The sequence below is a fragment of the Chelonoidis abingdonii genome, chromosome 3, assembly GCF_003597395.2.
Source record: "Chelonoidis abingdonii isolate Lonesome George chromosome 3, CheloAbing_2.0, whole genome shotgun sequence".
Classification (NCBI taxonomy): Eukaryota; Metazoa; Chordata; order Testudines; family Testudinidae; genus Chelonoidis; species Chelonoidis abingdonii.
This window is the reverse complement of record NC_133771.1, coordinates 124,979,598-125,000,908: the sequence shown is the minus strand read 5'-3', so window position 1 is coordinate 125,000,908 and position 21,311 is coordinate 124,979,598. Positions and strand designations below refer to the sequence as shown.

At 39.1% G+C, this 21,311-nt stretch overlaps 1 protein-coding gene across 2 annotated transcripts in view; it reads right to left on the bottom strand.

The window, feature by feature from the left end:
* Positions 1–723: 723 nt before the first annotated feature.
* The window catches only part of TMEM181 (transmembrane protein 181), a 60,760-nt gene continuing 40,172 nt past the window's right edge, over positions 724–21,311 (bottom strand). For both annotated transcript variants that reach the window (XM_032793316.2, XM_075064077.1), the window contains exons 7-17: positions 20,106–20,186; positions 19,086–19,185; positions 17,414–17,544; positions 15,247–15,338; positions 14,300–14,357; positions 13,236–13,338; positions 13,068–13,119; positions 10,396–10,478; positions 8,843–8,932; positions 7,549–7,615; positions 724–6,092 (exon numbers count right to left, since the gene is read on the bottom strand). In XM_032793316.2, the coding sequence (XP_032649207.1) occupies positions 6,014–6,092; positions 7,549–7,615; positions 8,843–8,932; positions 10,396–10,478; positions 13,068–13,119; positions 13,236–13,338; positions 14,300–14,357; positions 15,247–15,338; positions 17,414–17,544; positions 19,086–19,185; positions 20,106–20,186 (936 nt within the window). In that variant the 3' untranslated portion in view covers positions 724–6,013. The remainder of the gene's footprint in view (positions 6,093–7,548; positions 7,616–8,842; positions 8,933–10,395; positions 10,479–13,067; positions 13,120–13,235; positions 13,339–14,299; positions 14,358–15,246; positions 15,339–17,413; positions 17,545–19,085; positions 19,186–20,105; positions 20,187–21,311) is intronic.

Sequence of the window (21,311 nt, the reverse complement as noted above, 5' to 3'; positions counted from 1 at the left end):
TCAGAGCATTTAATCAGAATGTAATCTAGCTTGACAGCTGAGTAATGCCTGTCACAGTAACCAAAAACCAGTTCCAAGCCTGAACCCTCAGGCTTCTTTCTACATTATATAGCTGACACTAGGCTGAGGTAGTTTAAAACTGTTTTTCCTGACCAGTGGGGATTAGAAGGCATTTGATGAGATGGTATTGATACACTATATCTTGCATTAAAGGTGAGTATTTCTAAAATAAAGCATCTTGAAATACTTGCCATTAGTTTCTAGAGTTAACATTGAGATAGACACAAGCTAGCCCCACCCCTTTTTTTTTCTCTGCTTCCTTAGAGGACCCTGTTACAGCTCATGTTTGTAAAAGGTTTCCTTGCAATCTTAACAGTTAGAAACTTAATTAGGAATCAAAACTAATGTCAAAGCAGGTCCACACCACATGAAACAGCTCAATAGGACACCCCATGTGAGCACTGGTTAGCGTGCGTATCTGGTTATTTTCCTAACAGCACTAATTAACAACCATCTCTAATACTAGATAGTAAAAAAGAATCTCTCCTGGTGTACCCTACTGTTAACTAATAACTATAGAAATACTTAAGTTTTCTGCTGTTAAGACAGTATCAGTTTAGTGCATATGCACACAAAGCTGTCTTTTGTACCTGTAAAGAAAAATAGTGCTAGATCATCATCACCTAATGGAAGGAAAATGAAACCCAACTGTAGATGTAAAGATACAGTATGAAAACTATTTATTAACAAATTTAATGCACATGAAGTCTTCCATGTATCAGCACCCAATTTTTGCTGAAGGTGTAAATGATCAGGTTTGCTCTGTATTCTATACCAGAAAGAGTTCCACTGTAAACAGATGATTTATTAACAAGTTTCCCTATAACACACTACTAATGCATCCCATGCATACCTTCTCAAAGCAGCACCATATTTACAGCTTCTCATTAATGGAATATTTATCATACACATTCTATACCATTTTGGTATACCATAGTTTTGCTTCATTTTACATTATTTACAAACTTTAAAAAACATTGTTTTACAGTAGCATGAGGGTTTTGTGTAGAGTATGGCAGTTACTGGCATAGTCAAACATATGGCAAAAAGGGAATAAGCAGGTTTATAATTCTTGTTACAATAACTGCCTTTTGGATTCAAGAAAGCTATCCAGTCAAGAATCCTTTCATTTCAAAACACTCTTCTCAAAGCAGTTCATGCTCTCTGTTAAACTGGATTTTCATTCTTAACCAAAGGTAGCAAAGATTTCTCTTCCCTAATGTATTCCTCTGGGTTATGCTTCCCTTTCTTGGCCATAGAGAACAGGATATTTGTTTCCCAGCCAGCCTTACCACTGATGATGTCTTAAAGTCAATACAGCAGCTACAATGTGCATGAGAGTTCAGGAGCTAACAATACCTTAATCACCAGTGTAGGCCTGAGACCTGATCAACATTCCCACATATTTGACCTGCCTTGGGTGAAACTCAGGGTGTTCACCACTAAACTTGAAAAAAAAAGATGATGTGCTGCTGCTAAAGCACCCCCACCTCAGGAATGTCCTTAACCATTAAACCACTTGGTTAAAACCAAGTTGTAAAGATGCTGGGAAATTTGGGAGGATCTAGAAAGGGACTCAACAAATAGTAAGATAAGCACTGACGCTCTGCACAAATAGAGAAGAATGCAATTTGGGTGTGAAAGATAAAATGTAAAGAACGTGGGCATCAAGGAGGACATACAGATGCCAGTGTATACTTGGTTAAAAATTTTGTTACTGAGGAGTGTGGGATAATGTGATAGGTAAAACTAGCTTCTTCCTTCAAATGTACTAAACCTATCTAATGTAAATGAAAAACAATGCTCTTTGGGAGTCATTTCCAGACTGTAGTTCAACATCAAGCCGCAGGAACTCTGACCCATCTGTACAACCCTGATATGCAGAGGCATTGCAGGGAACCCCCAGCTGAATGAATCCTAACTGGCCATCATGTGAAATTTGTCTGTAGGAGTGGTGGGCATAAGAAATTTGCTTGGTATATATATTCTGTGCATGTTGCTAATAAATAGATGTTTAAAGCACAACTGTGTAAGGCGCTTTCCCTGGGAAAAAGTTCCACAGACTCAGAGCCCTTAACCTCGAGGGAAAGGATTCTTAAATTGACCAGGTTTCCATCCTGAGCCCTGTGGGTAAGGATAGGTGCCTTACACCCTGAGCCCTTGGAAGGGAAAGGGTGGAGGTGCCTAAACTGACTGGGTCACATCTTGAGCCCCTCATAGGGTATAGATGGGGTGCCCTAAACTGAACAGGTAACACCAGGGTTAGTGGTATTTGGCTTCCACATAGTGCATAAGAAAGATTTTTACAAGTAAAAAACCCTCAGTATCGGGAAAAAGAAGCAGCATCTCACTTCTTCCATAACCCAGTACATTGTGGATGTATTTTGTATACATTACTCATTTTCCTATGTTTTAATCATCATTCTTGAAAAGATTTAATCTGGAATTATTAGATGAAAGCTTGAAATGGGAGAACGACGGAAGGAATCCACCCCACTGTTTTTATTAGTTGTGTTTTAACAGCCTAGGACAAGTGCACTTTGACCTAACTGTGGTTCTTGGGAAGAAAAAAATTCAAGCTTTACAAAATATACTTCCCTTATTGACTTTTCCGCTGGCCATATGGAAAATACACAGCTAGCCAAGTGAATTTCTTACACAGACACCTTTCATTTGATTCTTGGGTCATAATAGCATACCACACTGCGTAGAGACACATGAATACAACTCCTCACAAAATATTTACAATCCATCTTGTTGCCCCAGGACAATTCCTCAGAGTAATCTTTGGTTCCAAATTGTATCTTTGGGCAGTTTTCAATATTCATTGCCACAAAGCATGAAATTTGTGATCTCTTGCCAGGGAGACAGCTTTATTGCTTCTGCCTATTTACTGGGTAGGTAGTGAAGTTAATGCTGTGCTGCTTTAGCCAAACTTGCTAAGTTACAACATAACATTTTTTGAGTATTAAATACGGTATGCAGGAGTAGAGCCCAGCAAATCTGCAGATACTGCTTTATATCCAGAGATATCTACATCTGTGGATAATTTTTTTTGCAGATCGAGGGTGGGTGTCAATCCAAATTTTATTTCTAAAGCCCTGCAAATCTGCAGATATCCCCTTTATATCTGCAGGTGTGAATATTCACAGATCATTTTTGCGGCTTGGATGCGGATACAAATTTTGTATCTGTGCAGGGCTCTGTGCATGGGGAAAGGCAGTTCAATACAAAATAATTCATTAACAAGATAAATAACTTTTTTAAAGTACACATTTCCCCATCCTATTCCTATTTTTGTTCCTCTAACAACCAATGTAATAACAAAAAGAATAATAAAGGGACAAAAAACAGCCTACGAAAATTTCACAAATTCGAAATACCATGATTTCTTGATGAATTCTTAAAAAAATGTTTTCTTTAGTTAATGGAATAAAAAAAACATTTAATTAAGTCAGACAATATACTGTATCACAAGCAACCTGGATTATAGTAAGCAGCATTAGTAAAACTCAGATATCCTACATGGAAAAATATTTTAGCGAATCAAAAAATGACTTACAATAGGAATAAAATAGTATTAAAGTGCCAAAAAGCTTTGAATGCACAAGTAAAAATCAGCATAAACATAAAGGCCTGATCCTTGTGTCACCACCTCCAACTTCCCCGACTCTCATGAAAGTCCATGGAAATTTTGGGTGTACAGGGAATATCAGTGATTGGATCCTGAGCCTGACTTTACAAAGTCAAACTCAAGTACAAGCAAGCCCTGGATTATTCTTGCTTTCTTGTTTTAGAAAAAGAGAAGCCAGTCTGTTTTTCCACTGGATTAAAAAAAGCATCTAAAAACACAACCGTGTATTAAAAAAAGGCTAAGTTAGCTAAAAGAGTTGTTAAAGGTGCAACAACTACTGCAGTTTACAAAGACAATTTAACCCTCTCAGAATTTTTCCACATATTGTTACTTGTAACACCTACCACACCAAGGGGAAATCTGTTTGTTCTATTTTTTTACTTTGTGCACATGACAGTAGTTTGGCCTTCTCTTGGCTTTGGTCTACACGAAAGACATTTACTGTGCTAGATATCATTTCAACTTCCTAGTATGTTTGTTAAATTTCATAGCCACAAAATGGTTTACACAAGCATGCTAAATATATTTTGTATTCCACTTGCTTTCAGCAGAACTAAACGCCAGTTTTGCCAGAATCATTTTAAATGCCATTGAGAATACAGACTAGCTGTAGTAGTTCAACTAGTGCTCCCATAGCACCCTGGTCAAGTCTCCCAGAATGCATTGCTCCTGAACTGTGAAACAGATACCCAGAGGTTATTGCAGATGAAGTGGTTTAGGACAGTTCTAATGTGAATGTTAAGACAAACCTGCAGTGGTTACCAATGGAATTCAGCATGTTCATTGTGGACACAGTGAAGTTTTATGATTAAACCAGTTCAATTCCCTAGTGTAGACAGGTCTTTGCATATCGATCAAAATCACTGTTTGTTCTCTATATGCTGTCAGTTTCCCATTTGTTAGTTTGGGTATTTCTCTTCCCTGTTGCTGTATGAAACAGTAAGAAAATGGTGATTGAGAAACCACAGAAAAACCCACAGAAAGACTCCAGGGATAGGTGGCATACCTGAAAATACTAAAAACTTTTTAAAAAGTTAATAGAAATTGACAGTCTCCCTTTAAAAACAAAGCTATGCTATGGTAGGGAAACTGAAACACACATTTAAATACTATGATGAGCAATATTCCAGTAAATACTCTGAAGTTCTTTAGCACACTGTTCTAGCATAGCCTGAAAAGGAACAGTAAAAAAGAAAGATACTTGTAAGCAGCAGGCATTTTAAGTATAGCTATTTAGGTGTGCCTAAAGATGAAGAGATTGAGCTATCTACAGAACATGCTGAAGAACACACTTTTGTATATTTGTTCAACATGGCATCAAAAGTGATCGTTCTTATAATATAAACTACTTTTTCTTAAAACAGCTATGAGAAGACTGCATGAAAAATCCTAATTTAGGAAAGAATCTAGCAATTAAAAGAATGTTTGTGTTAAAAATATTAAGTTGTATATTGTACCCTTTGTAGGAAATGTAACAATTTTCTCCCTCCTCTGCCCCCACCACAGATAGATTTCCCAAGGTTTGCAACAGTTTAAAATATTTAAACCAGACATTTTAACTTATTTTTGTCTTATTTTGTTTTGATCATTCTAAGAGAAACCCTTGCAAATTACTTTGCACTGCTGATTATAAATTTTGGCCTTAACAGAACTGGAATATTTGTACCTGTCTCACATTCATAACTGCAGATATTTGGCAAACTTCCATTTTATGAACTCCAGCCAATTACAGAGCTGACCACTGAACTGTGAATGCTGCCCCTTCAAAGCAGAAGCAATAAAGCTTGTGGTTTCTCAGAAATCAATGGAAATACCTGCCCTTTCGTACCTCCAACTCAGATGGGCAGGGTGAGGAAGGGAAGAAGAAAGAGAGGCACCATCACCAGTGGACACTGTATACAATAGCTAACACAAGCTGCATCAGGAGTGAAGATGATGTACATAATCCTCTAAAAACAGACAGCAAGGAAGTAATTTTAAATCAGCATATAATCAGTGACACTCTTAGTTGGAATCAGACTCTGAAAGCCTCATTGTTTTAGCAGTCTGTTCTCCACAGAAATCCTGTATGTGACATTTTCTAAACCTAGCGTAAAGAAAGAATTTGGTTTCTTAGAAGCCTCCACCACAATCTTTTCAAGCATTTCCATTTTTCCTTCAGTTCTGTTTTAACTCTGTAAACAGAAATAAATAGGAAGTCCTTCCCAGGGAGACAGTGTTCAGTTGAAAGCAGACTCATAAGAATGTCAAGGAAGTGATCATCTAGGAAAAACCTCAAGATCACTTTCATTTTTATAAGCAAGTCTCTTCCACAGGAACTCAATCACTGTCTGATTCTTCCTTGTACTTGGCTCTAATGGCTTGACCATTCTGAAGTGGCATTTCTTCATAGTCACTCCTGTTAACAAATAGATATTTGTAAACACCCTGAACACAATGGCCAGCTACTTAATTTCATATAAACAGAGAAAAGATACTAAACCAGTTCTACAATAATTTGGGCCATCAATTCACAACTGATACAAGTACATCATCATTCACAAGGATTCATTAATCCGAAAGAATGCATTTCAGTTAAGAGATGTGAGCAATACGTAATCCTAGTCTCCAAATTCTCTCTCAAGGTTTGCTTCTATGCCTTGTCTACACTTGTAGCAGCATGTAAAATACAGGCACAACTCATGGAGCTACATGCCAGAGTGAAAGATAGGCTTCGTCACTGCAGCACATAATGCGAGGAGGCAGTGGGACACTGCTAAAAATAGAAGTGTAGATGTGGAAGGCACTGCTTGGGCATGTAGAGAGCTGTATAGGGTACATACCCCCTAGGGGTTCAGGCATGTACGGCATTCTACTTGCATAAGCCACATCTCACCATCTACACTGCTACTTATACCTGTGCTAGCTGGGTGTGCAATGTGCTACTTTACATGCCACTGTAGACTTGTCTTTACTGTGACACCTATGGGACTGCTGACAACAGCTAATCAGGAGGCAAGCTGGGACTGCTGCTACTGATCAAAATTAAACACACACAAAAGCAAAGACAAAAAAGCTATTACTACAAGCTGCACATAACTGATCTATGTGAAACATGTCACCATGTCCTCACTCTTTCACCTACCTGTTGTGTGGCTTTTTTTTTTTCCTGTATTTATTTATTTATTTTTATTTTTATACAAAGTCTGTAAGCCCTCAAGGGTAGGAACTGTTTTTTACTGTGTGTTTGTCCAGCACCAAGCACAACGGGACCCTGCCTGGGCCTCTAGATGCTATGTAAATACTAATACTACTGTCAAGTTCAGAATCTGAACTCAGGGAATTGCACTGGATTTGATTATTAATATTTTTAATGAATACTAGGTATCTAAAATAGCAATTGTCCTGCCCTACAGCAGTGGCCATTTTAAGTATGGCCCAGCTCTCAATCTATTCCCTCCTACTGCAACCTGCATCCTGCCAACCAGACTCCAGCACTTGTTTCCCATCTACTCCCTTCTGCCAGTGTATTCTCTTCCCAAACCCTGCTATCCACATAAACCCTCTTACTGCAGCCTGCCATTGTCCTCACACCTACAAGTAGGGAATGTATCTTTTAGTATCAGTGTCATGACAGTCCTTTTTTCAACAGGAAAAAAAGAAACCAAGATAGTAAGAAACCTCATTACAATTATATTCTGGAGTAAAGTGACCCAAAATAGAAGACTCAAGCTACAGCTGTCTTCCATTCTGTAGTCAGAATGTTTGGATTTTCACTAAGAATAACCCACCAGGTCCTTAAGCTTTTTATATCAAATACAGCAACTCCACACCCCCTGAATCACCAACGGATTTTTCACAATTGTGTTACTTACCCATAAATCACATCATCATCTGAATCATTCAGCATAGAAAAGGCAGGACTGTCTTTCAACTGTGACTCTGGAAAATATAGATATGGTTTCATTTAACCAGAAAATTGCATTCCTGACTTCAAAACTTTTAGATTAGACTTTTATCCAGAACTGAAGGGAGAGACTTTGTAGTTTCCAAGGAAGTTATAACTGGGATTCAGCCTGGCGTTTTACCCTGGCAAGGAATGGATTGGCATCTGTGATTTAAACTCTTCAACTCCCATCTCACAGATTGTCAGCATTCATAACAGCTGAAGTTGTCTAAAAACTCCAGGAGGTGGATAGTCTCTATATTGTATTAGCATCATTTCTTCCCAGGTATAATTTCACCTGTCCACATTACTTGTACCTGACATTTTAGAACACACTAGTCAATAAAGAAGCTGGTTGAAAAGAATAGGCAGATTTTATGTGACATTTCAGTCCCTTTCCTTTATTTATGACTAAAGTTCCAAAAGTAATGAAATCTAATAATTGGTCATTAATACCTATCTAAGGTGTTATAACTTAGGGCATATATTTTTCACTTTCACATAGGGAGGAGGAAGGTACTGCTGTAACTTCATGCTGGAATGGAAGGATGCACACTCTCTTTCCACTGGCTGTCTACAATACCACCTCTCCAGGTTTCCCAGCATAGGCCTGTGAAGTCTTAGGGCTAAGTATATCCCTGGTGTAAGATGACAACTCCACTGAAGTCAGCAGAGTTACAGAGTGAAATCTGGCCCTAATGGTTTGCCACAAGATCCAATACCTTCTGCATGCTCTTTAATTCTTCTAACCCAGGTACAGATGCAAATATTTGTTCCCAGCCAGCCAGCTAGCTAGTTGCATCTCCTATAATGGAAGTATGGGATTCCTGAAGCAGCTCCATTCATCTTAGTGCCAAAATCAGTTTAGTGAAAAACTGCCCTGCCCCAATAAATAAGGCCTTCCCCATGCATGCAGTACATGCTAGCTGTCCAGCATACTTACATTCAATGGTTAAAGCAGAAGACATCCAGTAGCCATATTTATTATTGAGTATCCTACAGCTACACAATATTAAGAGGCACATACAATAAATGTAAAATTTTCATGGATTAGATCAACGCACATTTCTATTGTTACTGGCTATTTGAAGCCACCTTAAGCTGCTCATATATACAGAACAAAATAAAGTGCTAATGAAACAGCCAACGTGAAGATTTGATGAGCTCTATTGGCATGACAGATCTCAGCAGCAATCTGACAAATTTTACAGTAAGTCACTTACCATACAGTGCATTCTTTGATGGAGAATACACAAAGGCTAAAGTGTAGAGATAGAAGTTGAGTAAACCATAGAATGATAAGAATTCTGCTGGTAATAATAGTCAAGGATTTTACACAATACAGCTAAGTACATATTAATTTTGAATAAACCAACATTAGGTAGGATTCTCCCCGCAACAACATTTTTGGGAAAGCTTGATGACTTTTGCCCAGCACTTCCAAAGTATGAAGAGTGTTAACTGTGCACTGTTAAAGTTTTGGGACACTGATGTTTAGTTTGGCATTGTCTTAGATTAAGTTAACTGGGTGGAAGGGAGGAGTGACTGCAATCAGATAGAATACTAAAACATGGTGGGGCTGTTCCCCTTCCTTTTAAGGTACCTCATTAAAGCTCTCTATTTTAGTTTCCACTAGTTATAGAAAAGTTCAGCAGTCATTTTCTAGAGGGTATTGGGCACTTCCGGTCCCACAGCCAGTTTCAGAATCTAGAGAGAACTGTACTCTAGTGTTTGAGTTGCGGATCCAGAAATACAAGTCTAATCCTGGTTCCAACACAGACACCAGCTGGCAACATCTGGCAAATTGGCTTCCCCATCTGTAAAATTTAGCGTATCTAAAAAAACTGTACTTTATAATGAATAAGATGGAGCCAACTGCTTGACTATCAAATTAGTACTGTGCAAATGCTGTTTCTAAACCAGCAGTTTTGGGAATATCTCCCACTGGTGGAAGCTCTAGAGCAGACTAGCTTTGCTTCCACCTTCCCCACCCAACCTTGCCCCCACATACCCTCTCTCTGTTATCTAGACCTGCACTGAATGGGTCTAAACAACATGGTAGTAAACATGCTAGTGACAAGTTTTTAGTAATACTCCAGCTGTCACCGCACCAGAGGAGCTGTACCACAACAAAGGGAGATTTCCCCAAAACAGCCAGTGTAGACAAGATTGAACTGTAGCAAGATATGCGTGAACACTCTCTAGTTGTACCATGATCCTGCAATAATATTTTCCTTCTGTATTGGAAACTCAGCCCTGAACTGGAAAATGTAAGATGGCAGTTTAGAACTACTTCCTGCCTCCTCCAATTACGCAGCCCATGATACTTTTGTTTAAGTGAATTTAATACCTATGCCAATTTGCAGACATCTGCTAGCTACAGAATATGGTCAGCACAGGCAGCATCTATGTAAATTATCCCACAGTGTCCTTCCAGCTGACTCGGCCCTGCTCTGAAGGGATAGCCTACTACACATATATGGGAAAAACTTGTCCTGTCTTCGTGCACATTCAAGAGTGCCAATTATGGCTGTGGATTTTGTGACGTGGACAGCTCTTCAGAAAGATGGATTGAAACCAACACATTAAATTTGGCAGCCAACATGAACAACCATCAGAAAATAACAATTTGCACTCACTACCAACCCGGGTTGGATTTGAATTGGTGCTCTAGCGGTGAAAGGCACAACTCCTGAGTCATCGTCTCCATACATTCACTTAACTGAAATAAGTTACCAATATTCCTAAATGACTGGAAGCCACAATGGAAGGATATAATTCTGATAATGAGTTGACAGCTCAGCTACAAAGTTGTCCTGTAGAACTCGTGCTCCAAAGCGTAGATAAAGTATAACAATGCTGTGGGAGACAAGACAGACACTGTGGCTATATGCACCGAACTATAACAACATTTGATGAGGTGGGTAATGGGAGAGGGGTAAGAATAGAGTTAAAAGAAAAAATGGCACCTTGTCTTAGACTAATGTGGCAAATCTATTCAGCTGCTTATTCTAAAAGACACTGATTTCACACTCTTAATTTCAAAAAACAATCAATCATTCTGAATTAGATGTCAGTCAGTTGAAGGATGCGAAAATTTAGCCTATTTTTTCCTGGGTTTCCCATAAAGCACAATCCACGAAAGTCAGCAGTGATATGACCCTACATTGATGGAAGGTGTGTATTAGAACCTAGTTTAGAAAAAAACATTAGCAACTCACCCCAACCTCTGAATTTCACATTCTGTCAGAATCCCAATTATACATATAAAATGATGGGGTCTAAATTAGCTTTCTGAGTGGTAAGAGCTATCTTGGATTCACTGTGGATAGTTCTCTGAAAACATCCACTCAATATGCAGCAGCAGTCAAAAAAGTGAACAGAATGTTGGGAATCATTAAGAAAAGGATAGATAAGACAGAAAATACCATAATGCCTCTCTATAAACCCATGGCACACCCACATCTTGAATACTGTGAACAGATGTGATCACTCTATCTCAAAAAGGTATCTTGGAATTGGAAAAGGTTCAGAAAAGGGCAACAAAAATGATTAGAGGCATGGAACAGATTTTGTTTGAGGAGAGATTAATAAGACTGGGACTTTTCAGCTTGGAAAAGAGACGACTAAGCAGGGATATGATAGAGGTCTGTAAAATCATGACTGGTGTGAAGAAAGTAAATAAGGAAGTGTTATTTACTCCTCCTTATAACGCAAGAAATACGGGTCACCAAATGAAAAATAATAGGCAGCAGGTTTAAAAACAAACAAATGGAAGTATTTCTTCACACAACACACAGTCAACCTGTGGAACTCTTTGCCAGAGGATGTTGTAAAGGCCAAGACTATAACAGGATTCAAAAAAGAACTAGGTAAGTTCACTGAGGATAGGTCCATCAATGGCTATTAGCCAGGATGGGCAGGGATGGTGTCCCTAGCTTCTGTTTGCCAGAAGCTGGGAATGAATCAGCTGATGATTAGCTGTTCATTCCCTCTGGGGCACCTGGCATTGGCTACTGTCAGAAGACAGGATACTGGGCTAGGTGGACCTTTGGTCTGACGCAGTATGGCCATTCTTACGTTCAGCACATGAAACTCCACAGGTGAATGCTGCCTTGCAGACAACTCTGCAGGGTGGACTTCTCTCTGGTAGATACATGTCCATAACTACAGTCTGATCAATGTGATGGTGGCAGTAGTGGACAGTTCACTCTAAATATCTCATGAAAAGAGGTTACAGAGCAAGAGGTGCTCACCAGAGGACAGATTAGCAAGCCACATTTGTTTAGTCTGTTCTAGATGGAAACAGTTTTCCCTTTGATAAGAATATTCTAGATAAACCACTTAAGTTTAGAGTAATAGCCCCTTGCTTTCAAACACCATTCATAATGACACCATCAACCCCATTAGCTGAATGGAACAATCCCATATGGTTACGGTTCTTATACACATTCCCCTTTTGCAACATTTTAAGGTTGCCATAAAAAAGCAATGTAAATCAATCTAAATTTTTTCCAAAAGGGAAACCATTTTTATGTCATGGAGAGTCAGGTGTTGGACTCCACAAATCACAGCAGAAATTTGAGCATTTACAGATTGCTCAACTCTCCCAGATGATCAGCGCAATTGTATTTTTTTAATGCAGGCATGCAGAGCAGGTTTTTAGTCACTCATCATTCTACTTACCCAAGAGCTTCGCTGCCAGTTCACCGATCTCATCTTGGCCTCATTGACTCAAGACATTAAACAGGTCAGAGTGGGATGTCTTCATTTTGGGTTATCAATGTTTTTTCCCCTCTCTCCTTCCCCTCTTATAGAGGCCATTTGCCCCAGAGTCTAGGTTAATTAAATTCCCTGCATCCCTTAAAAACAGGCATTGTTGGTGCCCCATTGGCTTTCCTGGGCTAAAGACAGAATTTAATGGCAGTCTTTCAAAAGAAAAAGTATGCAAGCCTTGTGACCATCTCACAAGCTTGTTGAGCTCTACTGTTCTGAGAAACAAATTATGAAATCTGTCTCAGACAGTCTGCCAGGACAGCAACAGTGCATCACAGTCCTAGCTGAGTCAGTGCATTTGCTTTTAAAAAAGGCTCTTTATATTTCATAAACAGAAGGTCATGCACTTTCCAAGATCCACAGCACTGCTCTATTGGGATATCAGTAGGAATTTTTTGGAAAAATAAGGACACGAAGATCTATCGATTATGGAACCAAGTGACGCAATTTATTATTTGGTGAGTGCCAGTAGCGTGCAAGATTTTAATGTGTAGTTTGGATGCAGTGGCATTTTTAAGAATAAACCCTGAGGAAGTTGTGAATAGATAACCTGCTCTAAGGGTTCACCATTTTACTGATAATTGGAATGCCAAGAATCATTTTTCTTTAAGAAAGTTTTACAAAGCTATAAATATTACAATGCAGAGAATATGTACTTTAAAGAAGTCTTACCTAATGACAAGAACTACAAAGGTCAATGCAGTCAAGAATTTTAACCTGAGATCTGTAGGGATTAAGAACAATTGTCAGTCATTTGAGAGCTTACACCCTCTGCCCCAAATATCTAGCCATCCTGGGGGGAAACCCATTTGAAGGAAACATGAAGAAAGTACTGCTTACCAACATAAGGCATGTTGCGAAGCTCTGAACATGCCCTCACTATCAGGAACAAAAGGTACAAGATATATACAGTTGCCACCACAAGGAAGAAGATTTTCATTCCCTGTAATAGAAAAAAATATAATATAGTTTTACTGAACAAGCGTTATCCTATTCTTCCTTCCTTCAAATCCATCCCAGAGACAGAAACAACCATCTCCAAAAGCATGATCCATTTGTTCAGGGCAATTAGGCTGGAGGAAGGAAGCATGATACTCCCTTGTCTGTAGCAAAAGTGGCTGTGGTAGTTTTGTCAATTTTGGGATGTGGCACGGTGGAGAGGGTGTTTCATTAGCAAAGGCCACTTCTTTCAGTTGAATGGTTCAAATCTCAGAAGTTTTTTTAAAAATGGTCACACAGCTCTGAGAAGCAACAGGAGGCTGTACAGAACTGATTTCTCCTACAGAAGTGAAAGTAGAGATTTACTGAGAAGGCCAAATGTTCTGAGAATAGAAGATGCGGAGAACTAGGAGGCCTAACAAGGAGCTCATTTTTGGCTCTCTGAAAGGTAATGAATATATTCCTGAAGAGATCCAAGATGCCCTGGGTGATTTCTAACCAGAAACTACTCAATTGCAAAGAGTCCAAACGGTCTTCCCTGGAGTACAGCTCAACATTCACACTATGGCCTTCTTTCTTAATAGTGCAGTAGGCCTATAGACACACGCCTCTTCATCCAAAAGGAAACATTCCATGTCTCCAGTACAAAATACGCAATGGAGGGAGCATCTTTCTATAAAACACACAAGTCCATTTTAAAGACATTTGCATTAGCCAAACAAAAAATCTGAACAATTTTCCTTAAAATAGTGAAAATATATTTTTAGTCTTCAGATCTTCCATTCAGCACTTGGCATTCTTTAAAGTTTTACAGCAAAAAAAAAGTTACATTTCAGCCTGAAGAATATAATATAATGTAATACTAAATATTTGACAGATCTCTTCACACACCTCTTCCCCAGTCTTACCTGAGTAGACGTACAAAATCCATACGGAAGTGTCAAAAAAGTTTGATTCAAACTTACCTGAAAATTACCTGTGTCAACTCTGAACTGGTATGTTGGATCATGTAGTTCATTAACACTAGAAAAGATCAAAGATCAGGAAGTAATCACAGTTCTAATGGTGTCAGGTTAAACCAGAAACATGCATTGACGAAAGACACTATTGGAATTCTAGTCTTGTTCTACTAAGATTACGGATACTGGGCCAGATCCTCAGCTGGTGTAAACTGGAAGTTATACTGATTTTAAATTGAGACACATGGATTTATACCAGCTGAGGATCTGATCCATTGATTTTATTTGTCATGTATGTGGGAATTCTGGGTTTTCAGCTATTCTTTATTCATTTTCTGTGTTTATTTTCGGCTACTTTAAAACATAGTAATTTCCTACAAAACTTGGGTTTCACAGATTTATTGGAGTTTGATTGGACCAATGAAAAAATGCAGGATCAGACTCTTCACTCATTATCAAGTATGTATCCCTTATAGGACAGAAGGGCAGTCTCTGATTTTAAAAGCATTTTCTTGAAGGTGCCTAGCCTTCCACCTTAACCACCCCACCGTTTACTTCCGTCCCCCCTCCCCAAAATATATAAGAGGGACACAATTGTGGGTGATGGTAGCGGGATGTTTCTATCTTTATGTTAGCTTATCAAATGGGAAGGAATTCAGAAAAGAGCAACACAAATTATTCAACTGTCAGAGGGACTGATAAGAGGAAAAATTCTACTTAGAATCCTATTCTAAATTGAACAAAACACTGGAGAATGTATTGTAGGGAGTCATTATGCACTGGCTGTGTTTCATTAGGACAGCCATTAGAGATTTAGTCTCAGTTTACAAAATCGGAAGATTTCTGGATCACAATCAAAACATCAAAAGACAGACATCACTAATTGTAAACCACCTTCTCTTTCCTGAACAGCTTTTTCTCATTAAAACTTAGTACAAAGGGAAATTACTTACGTTTGCCATATTCCTAATGTAACACAGGCCAACCACAGAAGCCCAACGATAAAAAACTTGGGAAAATAGAATGTTAAGCATTTCCTTTCTCCCTGTTGAGGAAACAAGACGACAGGTTAAGAACATGTGAATTCACCTTAGAAAGAATGTTAGTTCTCAACACATTAAAATAGGAACAGCCATGTGACGTTATTGACATGAACTGTGACGGTATACAAGATCCTAGAGTGGCACCAAATCTTGTACAAAGGAAGTCAAGGTGTCTATGAAAAGGTTATGATTTGGTGGTTATGATTATTTGCTATCTGTATGCATGTATCATTTTTGTATTTAAAGTTACGACTATTGGTTCTATACTATCTGTATTTCAAATTTGTTCTATGCTTCTGGGTGACACCCCAGACAGTTTGGCATCAGCACTGCCTAGCCTGCTTGATGGCCCATTAAGGACCATCAGCTATACAACTGACCCATTGAGAAATGGAAAGATACACCTTATGACTCAGCAAGGCATGCTGGGACATGCCTACAGAGAGGACTCTAAGGCTTTCAGGCCATGTGCTGGGCAGCTTGTTTTTGGAACAAAGGAAGCACAAGCCGCATGGCAAGAGACTATAAAAGGTAGCTGCATCTTCCCCATTTTGTCTCCAATCCTGCTTCTTACCTCTGGAGGAACTTTGCTACAAACTGAAGCTCTGAACAATGGACTGAATGACCCACCCAAGCTGTGGATGTGCTCCAGAGACTTTACTTAAGCTAGCAATTTATTCCATCACTGCTACAAGCCTGAACGAAGAACTTTGCCATTACTGTATGTAATTAATTCCATTTAACCAATTTTAACTTTCATCTATATTTCTTTCTTTTTATGAATAAACCTTTAAATTCTAAAGGATTGGCAACAGCGTGATTTTGGGTAAGATCTGACTGGTATATTGACCTAGGTCTGGAGCTTGGTCCTTTGGGATCAGGAGAACCTTTTTTCTTTTACTGGGATATTGGTTTTCATAACCATTCATCCCCATAAGGAGTGGCGCCGGTGGTGACACTGGGAACTGGAGTGTCTGAGGAATTGCTTGCATGACTTCCGGTTAGCCAGTGGGGTAAAACCGAAGTCCTCTCTGTTTGACTAGTTTGGTGTGCCTCAGCAGCGAAGGAACCTCAGCCTTGGGCTGTAACTGCCCTGCTCTAAGCAATTGTTCCTGAATTGATACTCTCAGTAGTGTCCTGCCTAAGGCCGCTTTGCTACAAGTTATACTTCGGGTTCACTCCCAAAGTGCTTTTTAAAAAAGCAGCATCTGCAACTTATTTAGCAAGATCCAAAGCTCACTAGAGAGTGTATAAAAACTATGTTATAATCACATGCATGTTAAAACAAAGTAAGGATATTACAAGATCTGACGCACTTCATTGATTCCGCAGCTGCGAAATCCACTTTTTTCCATAAAATTATACTCCAGAATTTGAGTTCTCCTTTTTTATTTTTTTAAGATTATAATATGTATGGTTGCAAAAAAATATAGCTTTCCAAATATGAATCAAGTGGAAAATACCACAGTGTTGCTCTGCAACTAGTCTAGAATAAGAGCTGAGAGGTGTGAACCACGCCAATAAGGCTGTGCTAGAATAGCTCAGTATTTCACTGCTAATCATTTTAGCCTCAAAGTCACATGACAGCATTCTCTATGCCAGTGTCTGAGATCTCCCTGACACAGTTTAAGGAAGGCAGCAGGCCAATCCTTGGTATCAAAAAAGTGGAGAAACACTGCTCTGTAACAGAGCCCTGTCTCTTCCCTAGCACAAGAGACAAAGCACCCAAATGGCTAACCACAAATCACATATTCAAGTCATAATGCAAACAGTACAACACTACATCAGGGTTTGTCACTCTGTGAATCCATTAAATAATGAGCTAGAATATATAAAACTGATCTGAAATAAAATGGAAGAAATGAGTTTAGCATACGGGACAGAATAAAAAGTCACAATACACTGTGTATTGAATGATTTTTGTGAACATTTTCATATTAGGCATGATTTCATTTTGTTAACAGCTTGGAAAAGGTGTACCACATAAATCAGGGAGAAAAATTAAAACTACATAATGCAAAACTGAATTAATGCTAATATCTCTGCAGCAAGTACTGAGTAATTGTCCTCTCCTTACCTGCACTCGTATCCCGTGGTAGACACAGAGCCAGAACAGCAGCAATGCACACAGAAACACAGACTGAAAGAGGTCATCAAGCATTCCAGGAAACCAACTATTCACCAAAAATGAGAGGGGGAAAAATGGATCTGTAACAGAATGGAAGAAAAATCATAGAATTTTATTTTCTTTTTCAATTTTACCCATTAATCAAAGGGGGGAAAATACCCAGAGGGTCTTCAGAAAACAAGCAGATTTTTCAAAATCTTAACAAGTAAGTGGCACTGAAGTTGGCTGAATCTGAAAGTTCATAACAAATACAAGGCACCTCCAACAGGTATTCCTCCCTGTGCTAAGCAATCACATTAAGATTTTCCCCAAGATTTCCAGTAGAGTTTGTGTTTTGTTAGCCCTTTAGTTAGAGGGCACCCACTACACAACTGTTTCTTGCTGGTTGCCTAAAGTCAGGTCTCAGTGTAGTTCTAGTGTTAAAGTTCTGGGGACATGTAACACAGCTGCTGCTGCCTGAGCAGTCTCTCATGGCCAGAGTTCCCTTTGCAGCAAGCCCCCTCTGTTCTCTCTCATCAGGACCATCTGACTCCCCACAGACTCCAGCAGTGGCTGGTTTAATGCCCACAAACAGTCACATCAATAAAGTCCATCAATCCAATCCAAAGGTTCATACTTCTCTCTGGCTCTTCTGCCATCCATAGCCTGCTCTTCACAAGGTTGCTTCTCATAACTGTCTCTCCCTAGATTTTAGCTTTCCAGCTCTCGCTTCCTTCTCCTGTCAACGTCTTTCCCTTGTTCTGAGGGAGAAGGCAGTCTATTCACTGGTCTCCTGTGAAGAGCTCCTGGAAGTGAGAAGAGCCCTGCTCCACCCTACACTACAAGGTCTGGGACCTTAAAGCAGCATTGTCCTGGTGCTTTCCTCCCACACAACTTCTAATTCCCTGGGACGGTCTCCTCTCTTCTGCCACCATGCCACTTCCTGGGCCTTGGTTCATTCAAATTTGAATGGGGGGGGGGGGGGCTCAACAGAGGGATAGCTCAGTGGTTTGAGCATTTGCCTGCTAAACCCAGGGTTGTGAGTTCAATCCTTGAGGGGGCCATTTGGGGATGGGTCCTGCTTTGAGCAGGTGGTTGGACTAGATGATCTCTTGATGTCCCTTCCAACCCTAATAATCTGTGATTCTGTGAAATTCCTTGGAACAGGGTCCTCTGGGCCCCCTCTTAAAAGGGCCAGTATACCTCATTACAGGGCCAAATGCTATTTTGATACCTACTGGATCTCTCTAGCAATTTGGCTTGGTTTACAGGCTAGAGACTAAAAGCAGCCTCCATGCTTAATTGAGGAGCCACTGGTATCTCAGTGCCTCCAGAGAGATGCTCGGTTAAATGCAGAAGCTGAATAATACTACCACCTTTAAAACAGATAATACAACATTTATCTGATTCAGAATTTTAAACAATCAGGAACAACATTTATTTGAAAGACTGAAAGGAAATGAAACCCATCTGATTATCATGGCATCTGGCCTACTGAAAAGAAGGGATTTATTTGTATGTTTTTAAAGAAATTCAATGAGTACATGGCTGAATTTTTATAAGCAGTCACATATTTTAAAGGGGCCAAGCTGACTGTAAGAGAACCCTACAAAAATGGTATAATATATATACACACAAATACCATTATAAAGCAGCAACAGGGGAAGGAGGATGGACATCCATTTCTGTTCAATTCCCCAGTCCCTCATGGAAAATTTCCGGAGAGAATGTGCAAACAGACACTGCAAAAAAATAAAAAAAATTATTGGCAACTGCCAGTTACTATATTACATACATCAACCTTCATCTATCTTGTCCTTCCTAGCCTTAGCAGAGCTAACAGAGACTAATACACAACTATGTACTCAACAGAGCACACTTCCTTTTGAGTAAGATTTTATCACTAGGAGTCAGGTCTCCAAGGTTCTATTTGTCATTCTGATATGTTGTGTGACCTTGAGCAAGTCATTTAACCTCTAGGACAGCCTGAAATGGAAACCAGCATCATTTGTGTGATGCTGCCAACTTACTGTTTGATATTACTATATAGACTATAACAACATACCGATATCTGCCTAACCTAGCCAACAAACTTCACTGAGGGGTCAGGTCATGTACCACATTCATTGTTACCTGATAAAAGAGGTGTGTACACACACCCACCGCCTACCCACACACTTCTAGAAAGTGTGTAGCAGCACCCACTACATTCAAAATTACATTAGGACTTTCATTATAACCCAGTGTTTTCATTCCTTGTCAGAAATTTTCCACTCCAGTTTTTCAGAAATATTTCATTACTTGGTCTCAGCTCCGAAGTGAGTTTTTTCTTGAAAGTCTGAGCAATATTCTTTCAACCATTTTGAGCTGTACAAAGTATATGATTTTCCCCATTTGCAATACCACCCAATCCAAAAAACACTCAAACACAGCTGGACTTGAAAATTCAGGTTCAACTAAAACCCTTCCATTGTTGGCAGAAATTTTAAAACACAAACTGAATTATAAGTATTTTTTAAAATGGTTTTGCACATGCACAGTAGGAGGCCTTGCTAATGTTGAGAGCTAGGATACCAAACACAGGACTGGGTAGCAGTTGAATTAGCCACCTGCACACCTATCCCCAGCCCTCCAAAAAAGTGAAGTAAGAGACTGTACTCACAGTGACCATGAAAGTAAGAACTACAAAGACAAATCGGAACCAGATTTCTACTTGTGAAAAAGATGGGTTGTAGGTTTTCCACTACAAGATAATAAAAGATAAATTAGCATATTAAGAGGAAGCTGATAGAATTTGCATAACATAACAAATTACTAGTACTTGCAGACACAATATTGCATAAAAGTCTTACAGATGAATCCACTGGCTTTTTCAAGTTTAATGGCCAAGCCATTGCAAATTCCACTGCACTACCTTAGAAAGATTAAGGCTAATTCATGCCTCGCTGCCTCCTCCAACCTCGATATTGTTATGAAAATTTCAATAAATAAAAATAGAGCTAAAGCAGCCTACTGTTCCTCATGCTTGGTACTACGTTACAAGATAAAGAAGAAGCATGATACATTCTCAAAGTGTGATCACACATGACAAACCACACACTAAGGCAAAAAAAAAAGAAAAAGGATGAAACCAACATAGCTTAACTTCCCTTTGTTTAAGGCTTTACAGTAAATTCATCAATCGACTCCATTCACTGCAAGCTTCTTTATTTTTGAAGACTATGCATGTTTATAGCTGACTAAACTTGCCAAATTAAGAAGAGATTAATGATTGCTAATTAGCTCATTTATTTCCCCTTCACCTGGTTTTTGCCTCAGGAAAAAGGAAAACAAGTTCTAAAAACACGCAACTAACTTAATTTCCTCCCCTATAACAGACATTATGGATAAAATGAAGCTTATATAAACTTTTACAAAGGATCAGGGTTTAAGTTATTCTGCAGTCCACATATTAGACTTTAAAGGAGACTTGGAAAATGGTTATAAAAACGGTTATACAAAAGTACAAGCCAAGGCACAAAAATGTACTCAGCAACATTCTCTGGCACCTGTGTGACTCTGGGCAAGTCACTTCACCTCTGTATGTCACTGGTTTCCCTCTTTGTCTGTCTTGACTATTTAGACTGCAAGCTCTTTAGATCAGGCACCATTTATTCTGTACTACGTGTACAGAGCCCTACTATGCTACACACTGTGCAATCTCAGCTGTGGATACTAGACACTCTGGGCAAGCAGAGTTTTGCAAAGCTGCCTTAAAGGTCATGTACAAAGCAAGATGATAAAGTCTATCGCAAACTCAAGTTGGCCATCCCTAAGAAGAAACCAGAATTTACTAATGTACATTGTCAAAGAGCCACCGTAAAACATC